We start from the raw sequence: 25,469 nt of genomic DNA, 5'->3' as shown, positions 1-25,469 counted from the left end.
CAAACCTTAGTCCCTGGTTCACCTGGGCTCCCAGAGGGTCCACAGTTTCCCTCCCATTACACTGTGATTGTCCCTGGGAGACACAGCCTTGGAGGCAGGATGGGGAAAGATGGACATGGGCCATCATAGGAAATCTCCTCCAGGGACTGGGGGTGGGAAAGGGGACAGCAGGTGGTCAGCCTCCTTTTGGTCTTTCTGGGAAGCAGCTCCCTGAGCTCCTCATTGCCCGCCTGGATGCTCTGAACCCCTATGTGGGAACAGGGTGGGGAGCAAGGATACTGGGGATCAGCCTACAGCACACTGAACTCCTTGACTGTGATCGTCCAAGTCCTCTTCATTTACAGTTAGTGCTCATGGCCGCCTATCTAAGGATGGTTTGGATATCAGAACTGACCTTTGGAATGTGTTTTCAGGCCAGAACAGGTCAGATTGTCCACTGTCCAGTGTCCTTTCACCCTGGTAATGGGGCTCTCCTGGTTGGACAATGTCTGGACACCCCCCATCTTTGTGGGATACAGAGCCATCATGCCCATTTTCCCCATGGGGCAAAGTACACAGATCGGTATTCAGGCTGGAAATTTGAGGCAGGTTCATTGGCCACAGTCCAGTGGTTTAGGATCCAGATTCAGGACAAAGGAGAAGAGTGGAGGTGAGAAGAAGCCTGAGGCTGTGCAGATCCAGGGCTGGGGTGGGGTGACCAGGGGGTCCAAGGTGATAGAGAGTTGAGAAACCTGGATCCCATCCCTCCCCATCTGAAGAACTAGCCAGGGTTCTCTTTTGCTCACATATCTTCCAAGGTCAGCCTCGATCTCATCCTGATGCACCACTTTAGCTCCTTTTGTGCCTCACCTTCTCACCTACTCTCTGCCTGGGCACCCTGGCTGACCTGCATGTCCCTGGACACACCACATCCTTCACATGACTAGCTCTAAGCTTGGAGTCTCCTGTTGGCTGAGATGGCCTCAGTCTCTTCCCAAGTCTGGGGTTTTGAGTCAGGCAGACTGAGTTCTAATCCTGTCTCCACCACCGAGGGCTGTGTGACTTGGAGCAAGCCGCTTATCTTCCTCATGCCTCAGTTTCCTCATCTATAGAATGGGACTAGCTATATAAACTCACAGGGTCATTCAATTACATCTTCAGAGCCTATTGAGATGGTAGCTGCCATCATCACGGTAAACTGAACTGAAATTTGTTAAACTGAACTGAGCCTAAGGCCTCCACAACACAGTAAGGTTGCTTTTGATCTGATACGTCTCAGAGTCAATGGAGGTTTGTCCTTGACAAGCAGTAGATTCAAATCAGACCCTATATCTAGAGGAGGATTTCTCTGGGTCCATCTGCTGTAAACATGAAACCTCTCCGGGCTGCTTGGGTCCTCCTTGAAGCTGTGGACTTGAGTGTCCAGAGGCCTCTGCTCAGGGGACATGCCCAGGGAACAAGGCTGGGTGGTCCCTGAGGGCAGAATCCACGCACTGGTCAGGCGGGTAGCACACTGGAGCATGCCCCGGGCCTGGGATGGGCTTGTGGAAAGCATCCAAAAGCACAAGAGGGTGGAGATGCCACTCATGTAGCAGAAGGGCCCAGGCTTCTCTCCTCTCAAGGATAAGTGATGCTAAGAATAGCACAAAGGAGAAAACCCGGAAACCTCCCCGTGTAAACTTTCAGTTACGCTGAACACTGAGAGGCCCGAAGAAAAGGTCAGGAGGAAAGGATTCCAAGAAACATCTTCAGTTCCACTCTGGATAATATTTACATGGTGGGGATAATCACATGGTTTGCTAATTACAGAGCCGTCCCTGGTAGCAGGGTGCGTCTCTCCAAACCAGAGCCAAGTTTGGGGCTAACCAAGGCTTTTTCAGGAGATCTTGGGAAGGATGTTGTCATTGACCAACTGGAAACTGGGACTCCACTTCCTTGAGAGGTAGGGTATTGGGGAGGCACATGGAGAGGCTTGAAACTGGACTTTAATTTCTATCTCTTCACATCTATGCCGAAGGTGGACATCTCTTCCAATGGTTATTGACTGGCTGTATTTATTTGGGAACTGCCCATGTGCATTCTTTACCAATAACTCCTACTGCATGGTTTATCTTTTTCCTACTGATCTGAGTAAAGCTCTTTGACAAGAATAATAACTGAGAGTCATATGTGTTGCAAATATTCTTTCCAATTTGGTATTTGTCTTTTTTATGGTATACTTTCTGCCATATGGAAACTCTACATCTATGTCAACAAATGTATCAATATTTTCCTATGGCTTCTGGGTTTTAGGTCATGTTTTGAAAGACCTTCCTCAGCTCAGAAATATAAATGTTTGCTCATGTTTTGTCCTCTAATTTTATGGCTGTGTATTTTATATCTAAGTATTTTGTTCATTTGAAATTTATTCTGATTTCTAAGCTGTTTGTAGTTGTCTCAGCATCATTTCCTGAACAATCTATCTTCTTTTTCTATTGAGAAGTGAAGTCTTTATCATGAACCAAATTTCAAGACGCATTTAGCTTTATTTCTGTTCTGTCTGTTGTTTTAATTGCTGTTTCTACAATATGCTTTACTATCTAGTAGAAGAACTACACCTCTCCTTCCTATGCCCCTGTCTCTATTTTTCAAAAAGTTTCTGAAATTCTTACAAGATTTTTTTCCAAATGAAATTGAATATTGTTTCATCGAACTTCTAACCAACCCCCAAATTCACTGGTATTAAAATCATGTTAAAATTATGGATGATAGATTTATTTGTAGATTAATTTGCTGATTAATATTATGTCCTTCTATACAAGAACAAGGGCTTCCCTGGTGGATCAGATAGTAAAGAATCTGCCTGCAAAGCTGGAGACCTGGGTTCGATCCCTGGGTCAGGAAGATCCCCTGGAGAAGGAAATGGCGACCCGCTCTAGTATTCTTGCCTGGGAAATCCTAGAGGAGGCTTGCAGGCTACAGTCCATAGGGTTGCAAAAGAGCTGGACAAGACTTTAATTTCTATCTCTTAGGGACTAAACAACACCAATGTAAGAACAAGGGAAATAAGCTTTACGTTGCTTTCTAAAATCTCTTCCCTTAATTCAAGGCCAGGGAAGAGAGGGAGCCAGGTGGATCCCTATGTCTACTTCTCCCTTCCTTTCTCCTGCCTGTATGTGCGTAGGGTAAAGCAACATAGACAAACCAAAGTTTCTGGATGGAGAGAAACATCCCTCCTGGCTGACCTCTCAAACAGGGCCAGTCATGAATCTGTCCAGAGCCTGCCTCATTCCACCTCCCCCACCCCAAGTCAGTGCTGACTATCTTTTCAACAGGACTCTGTGCTAGTAAACACTTACTCACACTGGGGAGAGTAGGGAAGAGAGCCCTGCTTTGTGCAGCATTTGCCGATTTCTGGAAATTTGTGATTCTGTAAATACTCTCATCACAGCACATTTTAAGCCTTCCAGCCAGCCCCGCACCTGCAGCCTCTTCTAAACATGCTCAGTGCTGGAGCAGGAAGGATCAGGGGAGCTCTGTAAACTGCAAGTCTGGTCATGTCCCCCCTTAGCAGAACATAACCCAAGGGATAAAGTCCCAACTCCTGGTCATCACGTCCTTCACAATTGGGTCCTCGCTCACCTCGACAACCTTCTTCTCACCATCCTTGCTCTTGCTTTGTTCTAGAAGAAACTTTCCTGGGACTTCCCTGGTGGTCCAGTGGTTAAGAATCCACCTTACAATGCAGGGGACTTGGTTCCAATCCTTTGCTGGGGAACTAAGATTCCATATGCCACGGAGCAACCAAGCCTACGTGCTACAACTACTGAGCCCACGTGCCCCGATTAGAGTTTGTGTGCTGCAATGAAAGACTCTGTGTGGCGCAACTAAGACTCAACACAGCCAAATAAATAATTTTTTAAAAAGAACTTTGCCCGTTTCTCCAGTAGTGTACAGGAATTGCACCTGCCTTGGAAGTTCTGCTCCTCCTTGATCACAGTTTAGTTACCTCTTCCTCCTGGAAGTCCTCCCTGCCTGCCTTCACCCCAGGTCAGGTGCCTCTCTCCGTGTCCCTAATTGTTCCCAGCTAAGCACTGACCATCTGGACTATAATCACTATAGGGTGGTTTCTCTCTGCAAAAGGGTAAGCGGGCTGCAGTCAGGTTTTCATTGTCAACACAGGATCTAGGATGCAGTTGGTGCCTGACAAATATTAATGGAATGAATAAATGAAGACACATCCAGCAGGTGTCTCAACCTGGCTGTCACCTTGTGAGTGAGGGCTGGAACTTTAGATAGCTCTTCCTTGCCTCTGAAGAAAAGCTAGGGGCTCTGGGAAGGAACAAGCTCCCTTTGAGGTGGTGGGCTTTCCTAACCTGACTGATGACCTTTCCAGTGCCTGCAGGGCCAGCCAGCGTCTCGGGGTCCCAGCCTCCAGCTCAGCTTAATGGGGTCTGTTGTTCTGGCATCTTGAACCATCCTTCACCAAAGTGCGTGGAGGTCCCCTCTTTGTAAAAACCATTTTTAAAGCTCCAAGAGAGGAGGCAGGTGGCCCCTAGAGCAACAAGACTGGTTCTCATTAGCAGCGTATATTCAAGGCCCTTCCTGGCTGAGTGGAAAGCCATATGTTCCCCATCATCACCGGTCACAGAGGGCTTGCCCACTTGACCTCTGGCCCTTGACTGCATTGGTCCCTTGGTCTTCTGGGGTCCCCTACTCTCACTAGCTCCAGGGGGCTTGCTGGGAGGAGCTGCAGGGGCTGCCCTGGTGTCTAGTGAGGACTCAGTGGGGGTGAGCCCAGCCATCTCTGTGGTGGTCACACACACAGGCCAAAGTCAGAGGGCCCTGGGCTTGGTCAAGCCTTCTGGTGCCATAAAAACTCTCCTAACACCAACCCAGCACTCAAAGGGAGGGCTTTTCCCTCAAGGTAAATATCCTTTTTAAACAGTTGAATTTAAAACATGAAAGAGGGTGTTGGGGAAACAACGTTGGCATTGGAATGAGGCTGACTGGGCCCAAACCAAGCTCCAGCGCTGAGAAGCCAGGTGACCACAGGCCAACTCTGCACCTTTCTCTCCCTCTCTGGGAAACGGGCTGGCAGGGCTGCCTCACAGCTTTCCTGGGAGCTGAAGGCGACCAGCACATGCATGGTCTTTCAGTTTAGGACCCAGCATGTCTCCAGGTGTCCATGAAAGGGAAGCAGTCACTATTACCAGAAATAGAAAGTACTTCTCACCGCTGGAACCAAGTCCAGCATGGTGGTTATATTTATGCACGCGGAGCCAGAAGCAGGGCGGAAAGTGGGGGGTGCGGGGGGTGGCTAAAGCAGGCCCTGCCCTCTGACCGTATTCTCTAAATGTGGGGTCTTTTCAACCACCTCTATGTTGCCTGCTGAAAGCTGCAGCTAAGAGGGTGTGAGAGGACCAGCCTGATCCACACAAATGGAGCTTTGTGTCACATGGGGAGGCAGGCAGAGATGGTGGCCAAGGGGTACGGCCCGTATTCTGTGTTACTCCCCTGTCCTCCTAACAGGCCCACCCCAGGCTTGGTCCTTGCCTTTGGAGCCTAGGGCACTGTCTTTCTCTGTGACTTTCCCCTCTCCTGACCTGCCCTCCAGCTGCATACCACCTTTGTCAGGAATACCCGATACCTGAGGGGGCTTACAGTCCATTGTGGGAGCAGCCACGTGAGCCCAGAAACACAGGTGATGGGAACCCTGTGGCCGAGTGGTCTGCTACAGCAGCGGAGGTCAGAGCGCAGACTCGGAGCACACAGCCCGGCTGAGTGTCATATCCTAGCAAGGCCCCACTCACGTGTATGACCTTCCGCAAGTCACTCAACTTCTCTGGGCCTCGATTTTCTCATCTATAAAATGGGTGTGCTCATAGTACCTCCCTGTGAGGTTCTCGTAAGGGTTAAGTGAGCTGCTATGTGTAACGGTCTCAGGATACTGCCATAGAGTAAGTGCAAAGTGTCAGTCTTCAGCACTGTTGTGTGGTCTGAGCCATGGAAACCTTGTTGAAGCCTGTCTGTGCAGCCCAGGACCCTTCAATCCCTGCCTCCAGCCCAGGCCCCCGACCGGCCAGCCCTGCCAGCCCCATTCTATCTTTTGGCTTCCCCTGCTAAAATTCCTGGGCTCTCCCCCTCTGCTCCCAGCTCTCACCATAGCCCCTCCCTGACTGTCCAAGGGTCCCCTCCCTTGGACAGAGCTTCGCAATTTGCTCTCTGACCCCTCTCCTTAGTCTGTGGGTAGAAGATTCCTGCTTGCCATTGAACACAGGGGAATAAATTAGAGGGCTTCATCCACCCACTGGGTGAGGCTCTGGGAGTCTGAGGCTAGGCCTCCGCATCCCTTCCTCCCTCCCATACATGGTCAGTCAGCAAAAGAGCCCAGGAGAGCATGGAGACAGCAGCCCATTGCTATGGGGGGAGCCTTGGGGCCAGGGGTCCTGGGTTCTAATCCTTCTCTATCTGTGGGATCCCGGTCAAGCCCCTTCCCCTGCCTGTGCCTCAGTTTCCCCTTCTGGGAGGTCCCTTCTGCTCTGACAATTGGAGATTTGATTGAAGCTCCGTGGGCTGGACACTGTTTGAGAAAAACAGTCAGTCCTCCTTCCCACAGTTGCGGTATCTTCCTGCAGCATCACCCGAGCCCCCCTTTTGGTCCCTAAGGAACTGTACTGGAGGGGAAGCTTCTCTTGATTTTCCCAAGCCCCCGGCCGCTGGGCAGAGGGTACTGGGACCCGGCACCGAGCACAAAAAAAGAGCCTTTGTGGGCAAGTGGTGGGCAGGCTTTGCCAAGACCAGGAGTGGGAGCTTGGGTCAGGGAACCAGGCCTCTGGGGTAGCTGCTCCCTGGGCATCTGGAAGCAAGGCTTGTCCCCTGGAAAGCTGGAGCACTGGGCCTCCCCACCCCAAGAAGAGCCAGCACTTCTTCCCTCTGCCTGTAAACATCAGGGCTGCCTCACAGCGGCTGTCATTTCGTGGCTAGAGGGTCGGCTCTCAGGAACCTTCCCAAGAGGGTGTAACTGAGGCGGATTTAGGCTACTTTCTTTGACATCGACAGCAGCACTGAGGCCTGGCCGGGCTGACCGCATCCCATGTGGTGGGCATCACACCAGAGGCACAGCCAGGACTTGTGTACCCCCCTCCGCACCCAGCCCTTCTCAGTAACTCACCCATCCATCCATCCCAAAGAAGGGCAAAAACCACTTACAGGGGGGCCGTGGGGACCAATGATGGACATGCCGGCATCTCCTGGGGCGCCCTGTGTGGGAGAGAAAGAGGCAGGAGGGGGAGAGGGAGGGGAGGGGAGAGGGGAAGAACAGAAAGGAGAAGCTGGCAGGTGGGGAAGGCAGAGAGGGCGAGGGGGGACCCCAAGACCCAGAGACCGTAGGACAAGGAGGCAGAGGATGTGGAGGAAGATGAAGGACTCACAGGAGAGGAGATGAAAAGAGGATGCATGGAACATTCCAGAAGGATCAAGAAGGGCAGTGGGGAAGCAGGAGGAATGGAGAGAAGAGATATGAGTGAGAGCACATGATTGTGGACCAGAGAAAGAGGGCGGTGGGCCCCCAGGCCGGGAAGTGGGGAGAAGAGGATGTCGTGTGGTGATGGGGAAGACGGAGGTGCAGGGGGTGGGGGGAGAGAGGGAAGGAGGGAGACTCAGCTCAGCCATGGCTGCTCAGGCCCTAGAGACGTCCCCACAGGGCCCTGCTCAGGATGCTCCCCAGCCTGCCCCAGGCCCAGCCAAATTTCACACCCCCTGAGCCTTCTTCCCCAGTCCCCAATGCCCACGTGGCTGCACACCTGTAACTGCCAGAAAGCAGCCCACCCCCAGATGGAGCTGCTGTAAACAGAGGTGGGGACAAGACACACACTTGCTGTGTGGGCCCAGCAGGCCTGAGCCTGGAGGTTAGAGCTGCTTTGGCCTCCTAGTCCTGGTGTGGAATGACACAGAGGGTTAAGCCTGCAGCAGAGTTTTCAGCCCGGAGAGGATGGTGGATGCTGGGCTGGGGGCTCAAAATGCCATGTGTTCCAGCTGCCTGGATAAGCGTGTGTGTGTGTGTGTGTGTGTGTTGGAGCTTGGGGAAGTGTGACAGAAGGAGGATGAAGGGTATATGAACACAGGTGGGGATGAGAGGCGATGTTCTGGCAGAAGGATTCTGACGGTGCCCGGCTGGAGGATGGCAGGATGCTACTTCCCTCCAGGAGTCCAGGAAATGCCCAGGCCTCACCTGCAGGTCTTGCTCTGCCTCACGGAACCTCTCTGAGCCCACATATCTCCTCTGTGAACAGGATGCTGAGAGAAACTCTGCTGCCCTTACAGGGCAAGGGACGGAAATGCATTTGTAAAATGTCATGCCTCACACGCAGGTGAAGAGTGAATTCAAACTAAGTAGCTGTTTATTCCATTGCAATTATATCATAATTTTTATACAAGGCAACATAGTGTGATGGGTAGGAGCCAAAACGCTTGGGTTTGAAGCCCAGCTCTGCTCCGTGCTGGCTGACCTTGGGCTACTTAACTTCTCTCTGCCTCAGTTTCCTTACCTGTAATGCAGAGATAATAGCGCCTGTCTCATAGGGTGGATGTGAAAATTTCATGAGATAATGGTGTAAAATGCTTAAAAGAATGCCTGGTCTCCGAAGGGGCTAACAAGTGTCTGCTATTATCCTTATACTGTGATTGTGTCCCTGTCTTTCTCCTGGGTGGTTTAACCGCCCGTGAGGGTGAGACCCAGTGTTTGTTATACTTGGAGGATGGCATAGCACAGTGGTTAGGGACCCGAGTCCGACCTGGAGTCAGGCACCCTGGGAATCCTCTCCAGCCCTGTCACTTAAAAAAGTTTTTTTTTTTAAATTTTTAAATTGTTCGGCCATGCCATGAGGCATGTGGGATCTTAGTTCCCAGACTAGGGATTGACCCTGGACCCCTGCAGTGGAAGCGCCAAGTCTTAACTGCCAGGGAAGTCCCCAGCTCTGCCACTTTCTGCAGTGTGACTTCAGGTATGTGACCCTGCCTCTCTGTGCTTCAGTTCCCTCTCATGTAAATGAGACGACCAAGCCTCCCTGAAAGGGCTACCTCTCTGCTACCTGGGATGTTACTGTTACAGAGTAAACCGCTTAGAACAGCGCCTGACACAGTTTGCGCTTAATATATGGTTGTTGCTGTCGTCACTGTTGTTATTTTTATTTCGGAGCTGGGGAGACTTGCAGAAATACACACGGTGGTGTCCAAGCGAGGAAGTGTGGAGCTGGGACCAGGAGTCCGCTTCTAGCCCTCTGCCATCTCTAATCCTGTGGGACCTCGGGCAAGCCTCACACCCACTCTGGGCCTCATCTGGAGAGCCAGCTGGTTAGCTACACTGCTCTATAATCCCTCAGAGCCCACCCAGTTCCAGGACAGGACTGTTTCTTCGGCATCTAGCTTCCTGGGAGACTCCACTCTATCACCCCGGGAGTCTGTCTGGGCATTTGCTGGGGAACTGTCTGGGGGGGCAGCACAAAGAGAGTGTCTCGGTCTGAGGGGGCAGTGGTGGGCTGCAGGTGGGGATAGGACCAGCCACATACAATGGCAGCTGGTGCTCTCTTCACCTCTGGGAAGGGTGACTATCTAAGGCCAAAATCAGTGCCAGGAGGCCACGTGCAGCCCCCACGGGCAGCGGAGACCCCTCAGCCATGGGAGTGGGACCTCAATCAGGGAAGTGGGACCTCAGCCCATGACTCCTGCCTGATGGGGTGGAGGCTATTAGGAGACCTGGCTGTGAGAGGCTGCGAGGGCAGAGCAAGCTGGGCTGGCATCCTCCACTGGGGCCTGTGCACCAGGAGGAGGGCTGGAATGGGGGGCTTCCAAAAGCACCCCCATGAGTCCAGGGGGTGGAGGCTCTGGTGCGGAGGGGAAAGCGTGGACTCACCTTCTCGCCTGGTTGGCCCTTTCCTCCCTGGGGCGATCACATGCAACATGGGGTGCAGGGAAGAGAGAGGGCGGGAGGGAGAGAAAAAAGAAAGGATGAGAGAGAGACACACGCACAAGAATTCGTGTTAATGGCACGATGACCAAACACAAGAAATCACTGTGAAATAAGAAACAAAACAAAACACAGATGCTGACACTCGACAGGTCCCGAGTCTGACAAGCCTAGCCCGTGGACGGCTGTTGTCTCAGCCCAAAGGCTGGCCCCAGCCAGATAACTAAGAAGGAAATAGTGGCAGGGACCTTAAGAAGCCCTCCTGACATCTGTGTGTGTGTGTGTATGTGACAGACAGAGAGAGACAGAAAGAAGGACAGCCCACCCAGGCCAGAAACACGTCTGGGGAGCCGTGGCCCCAGCAGCCTGGGTCTTTTGGGGAGGGAGTGGGCATGGGAGACACTTTTTCAAGGACTGTGAGGTGAGGTGGAGTCCAGTCCTTTTGAAGGTCTAGCCGAACACCAAGCATGAAACTGCCAAGCTAGATGCGACAGGAGTCGTTAGGAGTGGCCAGGCAAGATGCAAAGAGGAACACAGACAGAAGGACACACATCTGGGAGGATGCATCCGGGATGCAGAGGGAAGTGGGTCATGGCCAAGGACCCCTGGACCCACGGTGACCAATCCACCCTCATTCATAGCAGCCAGGGGTGCCACCTCTGGTGAATCAGGAGAACATCTCAGGCATTTCACACTCATTGGCCACCCCAGTACTTCTCAGGTGGCCCATGCCAGGACGCCTACTGGGCAGCCAAATGGGTCCATTGTCACATTTAAAACAGCACAAGCAGCATAAAAGCACCAAGATGGTTTGAAAATAGCTTTGTGTACACGGAAATGGGGAGACCTCCTGTCGCTCTTTCTCCTGCCCCACCCTCTGCCCCCCTGTGGTCAGATCAAGGCTTGGATGGACACTTCCTGGGGGGACACATGCATAGGGCCCAAGAAGGACGGCATGAGGGGGCAGGCCTGGAGGGGCTGCTTTGCACTCTGCAGGCTTCCCGGCAGGCTGGCGGCTGCACACAGGGTAGAGACTCCTGATGCTTACCTGTCAGGAGGAAGGACTTGGGTGTCTTGGGTACCAGACCCAACTCCACCCCAATCCTGGGTAAACTGAGTCTCAACGTGCTCATAGACAAACAGGATCTCAGAGGGCTGCAGGGGAGAATGAACCTGGCCCAGGCTTTCGCAAAGTGAGCCCCTGAGGAGGCCGGCTGAATGTCATCCCCCTACTCTACACAGGATACACTGACAGCTTGGGGGACTCAGGGTTTGGGCTTAGAGAGCTGGAGCCTAGACAAAGGGCGAGGCAGGAATGCCACAGTGCCGTGATCTGGGAAGTGGTGGAAGAACCGCCCAACGGGGTGGCCCATGGCTCCCAGTCTCCCTGTCTTGACAGTTCTTGGGTGGCCCAAGGGAGCTCAAAGCTCTGCGACATGGAACCCTTGTCCTGAACCTCTGAAATGTCCCAGAACCTAGGCCTAGAACTGTGGCTTCACCCTAAGGATCAGACCCTCTTAGACTGTGATGCCCATGGAGGGGATTTGGGAGGTAGGAGGCAGGATTCCATTATTAGGGTTAGGAGCACAGATCTAGAGTCAGGCTGCCTGGATTAAAATAAGCCGGTTCCTGGACCTGTGACCTTGGGACAGACACTTAACATCCGAGCCTCAGTTTTCTCATCTGAACGATGGGGGTGGACATCGTGCCTGCCTCATGTAGTTCTGGGGAGGACTGAATGAGTTGACGCGTGGAAGGCCCTGAGCACGAGACAGCACTCTCAAGTGTTAGCTGTGATCTGGTGCCTCTGTGCACTGGGCTCACACCAGGCCAGCCCATGCACACAGGATGCCAAACCCAGGCCTAAGGCCAACCCAGGCCAAGAGGTGATGTAAACAAGACAAAGCATGTGAGTGACATGGAGAGATGGCATGGGGTTGGTAGGGGGCACTGGAAACCAGGGTGGAGGTTGAGGCTGGCAGCTGGTGAGGACTCAGAGGTCAGACGGGGAGAGGAGCTGGGGCCATGTCCTAGACTTGGGGGGCGGGGAGGCCGGTGTGTGGTCCTCACTGCCTTAGGCGGCCACCAGGTGCTGCCTTTCCAAGCACCAGGAAAAACCCTGGTGCTGGGCCCTCAAAGCCTAGTGCTAACCTTCCCATTTGTGACGCAAGCTCCCTATCATGTCTTCCGTTTCGCCATCTTATTTTTTCAGCAGGAAATGAAGGTTTTAACTCCCACCTTCCTGGTGAGGATTGGAGGCACTGCCTGGAAGGAAGCCCTGTCTTCATCACTAGCCTCTGTCTAGGGAAGATGCCTCCAGACACTGGGTACACTGTAGTTTCTGTAGGGCACTTTCCGTTTGCGTTTCCTGCCATCTTTCACTGCTCTTGCTGGAGGATGGTTGCAGGAACAGCTATAAATCTGAGGGTGTGCTGCCTGTCTCGGCGGGGGAGGGGTTAGGGCATAGAGTGATGGGAGTTCTTAGTAGTGATTGGCAAAGAGACTTTATTCATGCCATTTTTGGATTTTTCCTTTGCCATGGCAGTTCTCTGGAGAGTTAAAGCCATTTTGCAAGATCTGAAGGGTTGGAATAAACCATTCCCCTCTTCCTCGAGTGTCCTTTCTGCAGCAGCCTTGGGTGGGGAGAAGCGAGAGGTCCGACTGCCTCCTAGGGGGTGGGGTGGTCTGTAGGCCAGGCCAGCACAGGGAAGCAAGCAACGGCTGCCCCATCGGGCAGAGATGCTCCAACTCACCACACGTCCAGGCATCCCAATGGCACCTTTGTCCCCCTGATGAAGGAGGCAGAAACAATTAGAGGTGGCCAGAGCCAGGCCAGCATGTGAGGGGCCCCATGGCTAGCTACACACCCAAGATCTGGTTTGCCTGGGTGCTTGGGACGATTCCCAGGCATCGTGGGTGAACTTTCCCCTTGAGCCCCACAGACTGTTTGGTCGCATCCTTATCACGCTCAGCTTCAAGGCAGGGAGAGTGAATGGCAGCTCCCATCTGACAGAAGGGTGAATCATTACCCTTGCTCTGTCTCTGCCAGAGCTGGGGAACAGTGCTCATGGTCCCCAGTTCCTCCCCAAGCCCTGTGTCTGCAAAGACTACCAATACAGTCCTGCCCCTCCTCGCCACCAACCCGGAACCAACAGTGTGCCATGCGGCTTCAGCCGCATCACGAGTTTCAGCTGCTCGGACAGAACTGCTTTGTTTTGCAGCCAGGGGTTATATCTCCTCATTCTGGAAATCTGCTTTTAAGTTTTATTCTTCCCTCTTTTGGTAGAGAATATTTTTTTGCAATCATATATGTGCAGACTCATAAAATCTGGGGTAGGGCTTGGGGTTTGCTGGGAGCCTGGAAGGATGGAAAGCCACAGGAGCTGAAATTCAGATGGTGTTTGTCCCGGTATGAAAGAGCTGGGTTTGTGGGTTCATCTGAAGGGTGGGCACTTCTGGAGTGATTCTGTGTCTGCTGACGCCACTTAGGCAAATGCCGTGAGGGATAATTAGCATCCTAAGATGTACATGGACACACCAGGGAGTAGCAACGAGCTCTGAATTAGGCTCCTGTTACAGGCACACTGTCAAGACTGAAGGTGTCTTCAGTAAACTGTTCAGACTTTGGGAAAGAGTGGCAGGGTTGCAGCAAGTGTTATGAGCATGGATCATAACCACGATCCATGAGCTCCCTGAAGCTCCCTGAGCATCCGGGTCTCTCTCCTGGGCTGCTGAGAGGATGTCAAGAGACGAATGCTCTGGGAATCTAACTCTGGGTGCCTGTCACCTGGTGAGTGCCTTGCAGACTTCGTCTACAGGTACTGAGCCCAGCAAGGTTCCGGGGAAGCGACTGTTATAAACATGTGTGTACTTCACACTTTTGCACTTCACAACAAGCATCAGCAGATCTTTTTGTTGGTCACTCCCAGGTCCCTTCATGGGGAGGCCTGAGTAGGGCTGTAACCCTTCCCACTGAGGACGCCAGGCCCACTGGTCATCGCTTGTGACATCCCAATGGCTCACTTGCTCTTGTGCTTTTGAATGATCTTGCAGGATGTGTGTTTTGGTTTCATTTCTTTTTTTTTTTTTTTAAACTAATGGTCTTTGCAGTCCTGGCCATAAAATGCTTGGTTTAGGGACGGGCATGGAGTGGCCGGAGACTGGAAATTCTTGTGTGGCAGCCCCTGCTCTGTGAATTGTCCCCAAATGCTTTTTAAAGGTGGGTGTTGTCAGAAAAAAAAAACAAAGTCTGCCCACGTTCCCCCAGTCATCTGACTTTTCCCCCTCCTTGGATTTCATGGGACAGATTGCCCTGTCCTTCTTTGCTCCAGGGTTCATACTTGCTGGGACAGTTTTCATTTTCAAAGCTAAACATTCTCCCACATGTATTTCATTAAGAGAGTCCTTGCTAGATTTGAATTCTAGAAGTTACTGGTGTAGTCAAGAGGTTATAGTACAATTTATATTGAAAAGAGGAGTAACTGGGATAGAAAGATGCATAGGAGGCTCTGGAATCCAGTTGATGTGGCCTTCGGGGCAGGGAGAGAGGGCAGCCTGGTGCCAGCCCTGGCTCCCCCTAAATGCCCACCTTGGCCCTCTGGCTGGCTAGAGCATCTCTCCTGAGCCAACAGCCATCTGAAGGCCCATGGTATCCAGTACTCCATGCGTCGATGCCCCAGGCTACACTCCACAGGGCCATGTCTTTGAAGACTTTAAAGATGGGTCTCAGATGCCCAGTATGGATCACAGAAAACAGCAGTATGGGATGCTATGTGATAACATGGGGCCTTCAGCAGGTCTACACCTGAGGCTTGGACAATCGGACCAGCTATTTTCCCTCTCTATTTCCTCATCTATAAAATGGGCATAATAGTACCCCTTTGAGTTGGTGAACAAATCAAATGTATAAAGAGCATTTAGCTTGGTGCCTGGCATGTATTAAGGTCTCAGTGAGAGATGGCTATGAGTACTATTTCTACTTTTGTCCCAAAGCCCCCGTGGTTACTGGACCCAGTTTCTCTAGCACTCAGAAATGGTAACTTGGGCTGGGGGTGGGGGGGATAAAGTGTTTGAGTCTACTCTTAGCAGGAGACAAAGCAGGGACGGTGGCCTTTAATGACGCTGATATGCAGGATAACCAGTAAGCCAGGGGGCTGCCTTCCCATCCAGCCCCCCACTACGGGGCCACCAGTCTGAAGTCAGGTGCAGCCCTGCAGGGGCCTGCATGCTGTCATTGGCCTGCCTGGGGCCCCAGGAAAGGTACCCAGGTGCTTCACCCTCAGCTGTAGGTTAGAGATGCTGAAGAGAGACCTCCCATCCAGACACACCTGGTGGAAAGTGGCCACCCACCCTCTCCTGTCCTTGAAGTGAGGAACAGCCTGTGAGAGAAAGGCAAAGGGAAAAAGAAATGAAAGGTACTTACCGGGAGGCCGGGTCTTCCAGCAGGACCCTGAAATTAAGGAGGAAGAGTGAAGTTTAGGAAGGTCAGGGTATTGAAATATCTGATAGTTCCAACTAGCTGTGTGACCTTGGAGTCCCTTGTGCTCTATGAGCCTCTGTTATCTTATAAACAAAACGAAGACAGGGCCTTAATCACTAAGCTTCCTTTCAGTTGTAGCATGCTTTCAGTCACTCATTCATTCGTTCAGGAAAGCCGTTAGCAGAGGCCTTCTGTATGCCAGGCCCAGGGACTGTGCAGGGGACAGAAGATAAGAATGCCTCTTCATAACTATCCCTCAAGGGCATCAGAGCTCTGGGCCTCACCAGCATGTCCCCTCTCTCTGAGCCTCTGTGCCTCAGGGTTCCCACTCATGTGTTCTGGCCCTGGCCTGGGAAAGGGCCTGAGGGCCTGGGGCTTGGCCCTCCCTGTCCTACCACACAGGAGAAGCCAGACACCATCTCTGATGGAGCCAGTCTGCCTGGGACACTTCTGGTGGACCTGCCCCACCTGCGCCAATGGACCATGACCAGGAAACAGAGGGTGGGAGCCTCCCTGGGGGGACCTCTTCCCCTCTGTTGGGATGGTGAGGGCAGCAGTGGGACTTCCTTCCTTTGATGCCTCTAACTGGCTTCAGGCCACTCTCTCTACAGTGAGTTGGTGCTGAGGGTGAGCAGGAGGCTGGACCCCACCCCATGTGGCTCTGGGAGCCTGTCTTCACTGACCACAGTCATGTCTGTCTCAAACCCTTTACATGAATAACTCTAGGACTCTTGCCTAGCACAATTCTGGGTGTAGACTAAAGACTCCCTATGATGGATCTAAAATCCCATTGAAGAGAGGAAAACATTCAACAAAGTATTGATCATAATAGTTATTCTCAGAGTAATATGCACAGGAGTGGGCACAGGAACAAAGGAGCTTCTGAAAAACTCATATATTTTTCCTTCTGGCCTCCAACTTCCAGATAGATCCGATACAAGAGGGTGGTGGAGAAACTGCTCTAGGAGCTGCCTGGTGGGATGTCATGGGGCGCCCTGCAGAAGGTGGGGAGGACCACCTGGAGAGAGCTTCTGGAGCCGAGCCCCCACCCTGGCATGGCTGAGGCCTGGGGTCAGGAGAGACAGGGTTGTGGTAAGGGAGAAGCAAGCTTCAGTTAAGAGCAGGGCTCTGGTGTCGGCCGGCCTGGCTGTCACTTACTAGTCAGTGACTTCAGACAGGTCGCTTGGCCTCCCTGTACCTCAGTTTCCTCATCTTGTAAATGGAGAACAATCTCTACCTCTTGGGATCGAATGGGCTGATGTATGTAGAGCACGTGGCAGAGGGCTGGCAGGGAGCCAGCGTTGAGGCCCACAGTCATTAGAGGAGAAGAGGACTGGCTGGCAGGCGTGTGCAGCTGGGCCCACTCTGCTTTCAGAGGCACAGCAATCAGGTCTGTTTCTCTCCTTCCAGACATCCCACTCTTCCCAGAAACCCACAGCAACACCAGGAGTAGGTCTCAGGGTGTCCATCTGGAGACAAGTCCCTCTGCCCCAGGGCTGCTGAGCAAATGCAGGCAGTGCCAGAAATAAGGCCCCCTTCCTGGGGCCTTGTTTCTGAGGATGTCCAGGAGGCGGGGTGGGGAGCAGTGACGCCCACACAGAGATCCAAGCTCAGGGGATGCTGGTTAGCGGCTCCAGAGGTAGAGGGTCAGTGTCCACTCCTTCTCTGTGCTGAGTTTTACTCCCGGGGCACTAAAAGGTAAGCTCCCAGGGCAGGCAGGGCACTTTCTGTTTTGCTCATGGTTGTGTCCCCATTGCCTCAAAGAGTGCTGAGTTTTTAGTAGGTCCTTAATTCATGCTTGTGAACAAATGAACCTGGAAACGCAGCCGCCTTCTTTCCCAGCCCCACAAAGACAGCCTGGGGTCCCCCGGTGTCCTCCTTGATCCAGAGCTGTAGCGCTGAGCCAGTCCCTCTTCACGCCACTTCTAAATGCCATCAGGGAGTGCGCCCACAAGGGGCGGCCACCTCCCTCCGTCCCAAGAGGCAGGCGCATCTGTGGAGGGTTCCCAGACTCACACAGAGGCTCTGACCCAAAGACGCACAGAGGGGTACTTTACCAACTGCTCTGTGTGCTGACCACCGACATCACCTGCACTCCGGGAAGTTCTCTAGGGTCTTGGCACCAGGTAAAGAAGTGCTTCACCTAACTCTCCCTGCTCCCTGACTCTCGCAACAGCTCTGCTTTCCCGTTTGCTCTGTCCACCAGGAAGCTCCAAGCTGAACCTGTGACTTGGCTGCACAGGATGCTGTGGGGTCATCAGCTTGGATGCCCCTTGTTTTCTTGCCTCTGCTCTCCACACCCACTGTTTCTTTATCTAGTTTGAGTCACTCCCAAATGTTGCTTGGATTAATGTGGGATAGAAATAAAATGAAGTAGTAAACTAATGAATAAAAATGCAAAGACTAATAATTTCCTCCTGAAAATCTTTGGGGATCATCTAGGGAAGCCTTCTGTTTCTAGAGTTTAAATGAGTTAATATATTTTACATGGAAAAATATATACATAATTATACACACATATAGGTATGTATAATATGTATACATATACACACATATGTATGTATAATATGTATACATATACACCATACATATAAGAAAGAAAGATGGCACTAAGTCGTGTCCAACTCTTGTGACCCTATGGATTGTAGCCTGCCAGGCTCCTCTGTCCATGGGATTCTCCAGGCAAAAATATTGGAGTGGGTTGCCATTTCCTTCTCCAGGCCATACATATAATTATGTATATATTCCTTACATCTGGATGAGGCAGGTACTATTACTATTCTCATCCTATAGATGAGGAAACTGAGGCACAGAGAGGTAAAGTAATTTGCCCAAGGTCACACAGCTAGAAGTGGCAGAAGCAGGATTCAGACCCAGGCAGCTTGGCTCCAGAGTCCATGCTTGTAATCACTTTATTACACTGCTTCCATAAAAATACAACAGTGTCTAACACACAGTTAAGTGTTAGCTAGCATTCCAGCAAGCATCACTTCCAACCAAGGCTAGCAGCTGAACATCCTGTATTTCCTCAAGTAAGAGACACATATACTTCCCTTGGTCATCTGTTTCAGTCTCACAGTTGGCATCATTAAGACACTCTCTCTTAAACCTAGAGCCGGAATGGCCAACAACTGTCAGCTAGTATGGACTCCAGTAGACTGGTAGTGACTGAGTAAAGCACTCTGTTAAGATGCCTCCTAATTCATTAGCAATGTCTGTCATGGGCAGCGGGGGTGCAGCAGTGGTGGGCACCTATTTTCGACCGTCCAGATGATCCCCACTGCTCCTTAAATCCATCCTCCACGGTTGAGTTCTCTAGATGCTGACTGTCCGTGTGTCCACAGGAACCGGAGTTACCCCAGGAGGTGCCCTGAGAAACACCCAGAGGGCGGCAGACCAGCCTTGTGATCAACTGCCATCTCCCTCTCCCTGCCCCTGGCTGGTAGCATTCTTCCTTTGTGGGAAGCAGAGAGAGCAGGCAAAGGGGTGATTTCCACCCTGGTAGGCTTCCAATTTCCTCTTCATCTTGTGGTTTCAGGCAGGGTTGGGTGAAGACTCAGGCCTCTTCTGTGTCAGGTTGAGAATTCAGGAGAGCTACCTGGGCCCCTGTCCCTCACTCCATGGGGCTGGGGGCTGGGTGGGCAGGCATTGGGAGGAGAGGATCATATCCACCCATGCATGCATACGAGCTAAGTCACTTCAGTTGTGTCCGACTCCTTGAGATCCCATGGACTGTAGCCCACTACGCTCTGTGCATGGAATTCTCCAGGCAAGAATACTGGAGTGGGTTGCCATGTCCTCCTCCAGGGGATCTTCCTGACCCAGGGATCGAACCCATGTTTCTTATGTCTCTTGCACTGGCAGGCGGGTTCTTTACCACTAGTGCCTCCTGGGAAGCCCACCCAACCCCCTCCCAATTTGCTCCCACCCTGCAGAGCCCCCAGCAGTGACAGCACCTCCCCGGCTGGGGACCATTGTGGGATAAGGCCTGCAGAAGCTCTCAGGACACTGCATTCCTGGGGAGCACAGCCCCCAAGTCAGGCAGGGACCCAGCGCTGATTCGGGTTAGCTGGGGAGCCTGGCTGTAGGGACCAGGTATAATGGGGGAGGTCCCTGGAGTGGGGGAGGTGAGGACTCTTTCTGGCTTTGTCAGAAAAGAAAGGGAAAAGCAGCCCATTTCCAGCAGGTGGTCAGTCGAAGTTTCCTCTGCAGAGTTTATTTTGGAAGATTGATGACAGGAATTGAGGTCTGACATCCAAAACACGCATGATAAATCAACCCTCCTCCTCTCAGGGAATGACAAGATTTTCCTCTCTCTCTAAGTGAGCAACGAGCAAGCTGAGCGGTATCGTCAGCCTGGGTCCAGTGTGCCTTTCAGAACACGGATGGAACGGAACATCATGGTCTCATTACAAACAGGGTGGCTGCTCTCCACAGTTCAGATCAAGACAACGGCTATGGAAATGACTTCTCCGAGGAAGGGCTGGTGATAGGCTTTCAGGATCCTTGAGAAAGATCTGATGTGGAGGGCTCGGCCCTTTCAACTCCAATCCCCAGCTCCCTGGGGCGTGACCTCTGGGTCTTTTGTTGGGGTATCAAATGCTGTCCTCAGAAGACACGCTCCTGTTCTCTGGATCCATTACTTCGGAGAGACAGTCTCCTTGGGCTCTTCTCAGGTTCTCTGGAAATGGCTCGGCTCCCCCGCCCTGCCCTGGACTCTAGGGCAGGCAATGCCAGGGGAAGGAGACCGACTGGCTGCCTCGACATTGTGTTGTTTCCCAGTCTAACCCACTGGCATCACCCTCTTACATAAAAATACCACCACCAACAGCCACCACCTGCCTGAAGTGACTTGGCCAGATGGAGCTGCCCACACAGTGGGGCGAAGACCACGTCCTAGCAGCGGTCCACACTCACCGACCTGTTTACTGAAAGGGCAGGAGATCTTTCAAGGACCCGGACCTGAGTAGAGATGACCTCTTTCTTCTTATACCTGGTGCTCCTTTGACTCCACTTGCTTCTTGGGAGGACAAAGGAGCAGGCTAACAATGGGGCAAGCTAGCCTTTCAGATTATATTCGGGGACAGGCTCTCCCGGGCACAACCTCTGTTTGGCCCTGGGGGGTGCAGAGGTGGATGGGAAGCAAAGTGACGGCCAAGTCAACCCTCTGGGGGACCCTGCAGACTTCAGTGCAGCGTATAAGGGGCTCAGAACCCCCACCCCGGGCCCGGTTACCAGCAGAGAGCAAGGCCTCTTGGACATTGGAGACCAGACTTCACAGGAGTACTTACAGGAGGCCCTGAAAGAGAGAGAGAAGGCCAGGGTCAGTGCCACTGCCCTAAGGGCTGCCTTAGAAGGCGCGTCCAAGAATTCTTCAGCCGTGGGGTTTCCAGCTGGTCTCCGAAGTTTGCATTTTCCTGGCCCACTTTCACCCATCTAATCTCTTCCCCCTTTATTTCACCTCTGTATTTTTATCACTGGATGAGAAATCCAGAGGTCTGGGCCCCAGGTGCAGCTGGGCTGTGGCCCTAACTTCCAGTCCATACCTCAGCTGCCCACCCTAGAAAACAGGCTCTGAGGGATCCACTCCAGTTTGGGCTCTTGGTGGCACTGCTAAATGTGGGGTGCTGGGCACCAAGGCACTTTGACAAGGGTCAGAGGGTTACAGAACCTGGAGATGGCGCTCATCAGCACGCCCCCTGTCTCTCCATGCTCCCACGGAAAACAGGCAGGAGCAGCAGGAGCCAAAGGAGGTTTTTCCCTGAGTTCCCCCCGATGGCTATCAGGCCTGCCTTGGTTTCTGGTAAGCTCTGAGTCAGGCTTTCTGCCCTCCCGGGTCCACTGCCCACTCCCTCTTTCTCACCGCACACCTCCCTGCCCCGGCCCCACCGTCCCTTCAGCCTCCCTCCTTTCTTTCCTCCTCCTTGTGGCCACCTCCCGCCTCCTCCCTCCCACAGGCCTCAGCAAGAGCCCTATCTCATTACCAAGAGCCGAGAATTACAAATTCAAATGTTCCTTACACATTCAAATGTTACGCAAAAGGGGCAGGAGGATGGGTAGGGAGGTAAGGGAGAGAAAAAAGCAGCAGCCGAGAGATAGCGAACTAAAAGGCATCTCTGCAAACACGATTCACCAAAGCCCAGGGCCCGTGGGATTCCCAGGGCGTCTGCCTAGCCCCTGGTGACCTGGCCACGTTAACACAGCTGCGACTCCTGTCGCTTCTTTTATGCTTGGCCAATAAAGACTCCTTATATTTCCCCTGGCTCCTCGTGTTCCCAAAGCCAGCTTCCTTCTCTCCGCCTTCATCTGCCTGCTTCTCCATCCTCAGAGGAAACAGCCTCTTTCATGCTGGTCTCTGTCAAGCCATCACATTAAGGGGAACAGAGAGGGGGTAGTTCCCAGGTGAGGAGGCCCCAGGCAGGCCGGTAGTGAGGCTTTCGAACAGCAAGAAGGAGGGAGGTCGAGGGAGGAGGGGGACATCTGGGACCTATTAGATGGAGGGGCAGGGGAACGTCACCCAGAATCTGAAAATATCCCGAGTGCACTAGCAAGAGGGGCCCAGCCCAGCTGGGAAGCCCGTGCCTCCTGGCCCGGGGAAGTGTCCTCGTGAGAAACAGGCTGGTGACAAAGTTAGCCCACGGCAATGTGGGGGTGGTTTTAGCCACATGGATAGCAGATGCCCTGCGCCCGCTCCCAGTGCACAGGCTTCGGGGGCGACATCCCTGGTGACACAGCAGAGCCCCGGTGATGGCCCTGTCTGCTGTTAGCGGCCTCAGCCATGCATCTGTCACCAGATGAGCTGGTGAGCCAACCTGAGACTTGGCAGTTAGGTCCCACCCAGAGGAGAGGCTTGCCGGGTCCTCCTGAGTAATATAAATTCTACTGCTCATTTCACTGGTGGCTCAGATGGTAAAGCGTCCGCCTGCAATGCTGGAGACCTGGGTTCGATCCCTGGGTCAGGAAGATCCCCTGGAGAAGGAAATGGCAACCCACTCCAGTACTCTTGCCTGGAAAATTCCATGGATGGAGGAGCCTGGTGGGCTACAGTCCATGGGGTGGCAAAGAGTCGGACACGACTGAGCTACTTCACTTCACTGCTGATTTCAAGGATTTTTATATCACCACCACCACCGCCGCACCTACTGCTATGGTCCTTACGACAGGCTGGGCACAATTCTAAGTGTTTTCCACTACACAGTAGATTCTGTTATACCTTTCTTGTAGATAAGAAAACTGAGGCACAGCACAAACCCCCCAGGGTCAAGCTGCTAGTAACTGGTGGAGCTCCTGTCTCCTCCCACGCCTCTCACTCAAAAAACAACCCATATATACCTATGGCCCATTCGTGTTGATGTATGGCAGAAACCAACACACTATTGTAAAGCAATTACCCTTCAAGTAAAGTCAAAAGAAAAAAGCAATCCACCTCACCTCCAAATCGCCCACAGACCTCTTCAGTCCTCTCCCACGGATGCCACTGTATCCAGCCTCTGGCTCCTGTCTCTGGACCCCACCCTCTCATCTCTCTTTTATGGGTCGCTTTTCTGATGCAAGGGAATGTGGTTCTGTCAAGCTCTACCAGGCTAGCGTTCCCCCACTTGCCACTCACACAGACTTCAGGATGGAAAAAGCCTGTGTTTTTCAGTTGATTCTGTGCCTTAGGAAGGGGAAGAGGGACAGCTACTGCTGCTAAGTTGCTTCAGTCGTGTCTGATTCTGTGCGACCCCATAGACGGCAGCCCACCAGGCTCCCCCGTCCCTGGGATTCTCCAGGCAAGAACACTGGAGTGGGTTGCCATTGCCTTCTCCAATGCATGAAAGTGAAAAGTGAAAGTGAAGTCGCTCAGTCGTGTCCGACTCTTTGCCACCCCATGGACTGCAGCCCACCAGGCTCCTCCATCCATGGGATTTTCCAGGCAAGAGTACTGGAGTGGGGTGCCATTGCCTTCTCCAGAAGAGGGATAGAGGACTTACCACAAAAGACCCTATCATTAACAGTTTTTTCCTTGTTAAGGATAATCCTCCAGGGTCCCCCTGGAAAATCTGTAGGCCCTTTGGAAAATCTAACTGCAGTCCTACCCCTGCTAGCTTCCATCAGAGCTCTGGATTTCAGAGAGCACGCTTCAACTAGCACCATGCTCAATGCCCAGCAGCTCCCAAGCAGTTTGGGAGCTGATGGCTTTATGAAATCGGCCATGCCTCGTTGTCCTGGTGGCTTTCCCATGCGGGTCACTTGGCCATGCTCAGTTACATGGCCATTAGTGGACTGGTCACCCTGGCCAAGCACCAGAAGAGTCACCCCAAGGCATGGCCAAGTCCCCATTGTACAAATGAAGAAACAGAACCCAGGGAGGGGAGTGGTCATGCAGGGTCACCACGTAGATGGGTGTCAGGGATGGGTCCAGAACCCAGGTCTCCTGACTCCCCAGCCGGGAGTCTTCCTAACAGGCCACACCGCCTCTCATGGCCTGTGTAGTCGATTTTCTCACCCACCACCTCAGTGAGGCCACACTTGCCCTTCCTAGGGATTGGCTGATCTCCTCCAACCAAGACAGTCATGTTCCTCCTGAAGGGACACGTAGGGATGGACTCCAGTAAAGAATCCCGGGTCGTGTTCTGTGTCACACCTTTATTTCAACCATTTTTAGCATGCTCATTTATTCACTCAGCAAACATTTAACAAAAGCCTGCAGTGTATCCTAAGCTGTGCTTGGCTATGGCTCTACAAAGATGAATAAGGCACAGTCCTTGCCTGTGAGGAAGGAAAACTTCATTTTTTAATCACCTAATATCTACCAGGCCTGATGTGCTAGTGACACAGAGATGAATAACTCATTTCCTCCTGTTGAGAAATCAAGAGTTTCCTATGTTAGAGAGCTGGAGAGATTCCAGAGAAGAGAACCAAAATGAACAAAAGGATTTAAGGGAGACAGGCTGCAGGAGGATTCACTCACTCACTCCATCAACATTTACTGAGTGGCTATTATGTGGCAGACATACTGCTAAACACAGCCCTTATAACAACCACATGAGTTTGGCATTATCCCCATTTCACAGATGAAGAACCTGAGGCTTCGAGGTTAAGCAACCTGCCTAAGGTGGTCTCCCTGTCTTAAATGGCAGCATCTGTTATTTTTTAGGCTTAATTTCCATGTAGCAGAGCCTGGATTTGAACCTAGTCTCTCTTTCCTGGAAGCCTGTGCTTTCCAGACTGGAGGTCATGAAGGTCATCAGGGCTGGAAGGGGCAGCCTTCTAATTTGGGCAGGTAAGGCCCCTCCCCCTCCCTTCCTCACTAGCCCTCCCCACCAACCCCCGCCCCCACCCAAAACATAGAGGGCTCTGTCCCATCCAGACCTTGGATCCAATCCTGATCCTGAATAGAGAAGAAAAGGGCCACAGAGTGTGCCCGAGTTCAACATCATATGAGCTGTGATCTGACCCTGTTTGACTGCTGGGCTCCTAGCAGCTGGGGTCCTAGCCCCAACCCATGCCGCCTGGTGCTTGGTGCCAGGCTGCCTGCAGCTGACCACCTGCCACTTGTCTCCACCACGTGCTGACTCACCCATCCTGCCAGGACAGATGCTCTGCATCCCAGGCTCTCCTAGGACCTGGGTGACTAACTACAGTGCCTGTCTTGCTCTGTCTGCTAGAACAGGGATTCTTAATTGGGGTGGATCTTGTCCCTTAGGGAACAGATGGCAATATCTGAAGACATTTTTGACTGTTACTACTGGGAGGCCACTTCTGGTTTCTAATGGATAGAGGCCAGGGCTACCATTAAACACCCTACAATGTACAGGGAAGTTTCCTATGATAAACCGTTATCTGACTCCGAATCTCAAAAGTGTCAAGAGTGAGGAATCCAGCATGGACTAACAGAAGAAGTCCTGTCTCCAAGTTTCCCACATGCCTGTAGTCCTGCCTGTGCTCCTAGGTTGAGGCCCTGGTCCTCACTCTACCTATGGTTTGCCAACTTTGAGGATCTGCTATATGTTAGCCCATTCTCCCTCCACTCAAGACTTTGCTAGGACAAATGACAAGTCATTTATTGAGCAATTATTCTGT

General features: G+C 52.4%; 1 protein-coding gene across 11 annotated transcripts in view; it reads right to left on the bottom strand.

The window, feature by feature from the left end:
• Window positions 1-25,469, bottom strand: part of COL13A1 (collagen type XIII alpha 1 chain) — a 153,681-nt gene that overhangs the window by 67,943 nt on the left and 60,269 nt on the right. For 8 of the 11 annotated variants that reach the window (XM_044942203.2, XM_025284667.3, XM_044942204.2 and 5 more), the window contains exons 4-7: window positions 15,348-15,374; window positions 12,679-12,714; window positions 9,872-9,898; window positions 7,171-7,221 (exon numbers count right to left, since the gene is read on the bottom strand). In XM_044942203.2, the coding sequence (XP_044798138.2) occupies window positions 7,171-7,221; window positions 9,872-9,898; window positions 12,679-12,714; window positions 15,348-15,374 (141 nt within the window). Of the gene's footprint in view, window positions 1-7,170; window positions 7,293-9,871; window positions 9,899-12,678; window positions 12,715-15,347; window positions 15,375-25,469 lie in introns of all 11 variants that reach the window. The other 3 variants (XM_044942205.2, XM_025284674.3, XM_044942209.2) reach the window with 2 other exon arrangements.

Source organism: Bubalus bubalis, chromosome 4, assembly GCF_019923935.1.
Source record: "Bubalus bubalis isolate 160015118507 breed Murrah chromosome 4, NDDB_SH_1, whole genome shotgun sequence".
NCBI classification, from domain to species: Eukaryota; Metazoa; Chordata; class Mammalia; order Artiodactyla; family Bovidae; genus Bubalus; species Bubalus bubalis.
Note: the sequence above shows the minus strand (reverse complement) of the source record. Positions and strands in the feature narration are given on the sequence as shown.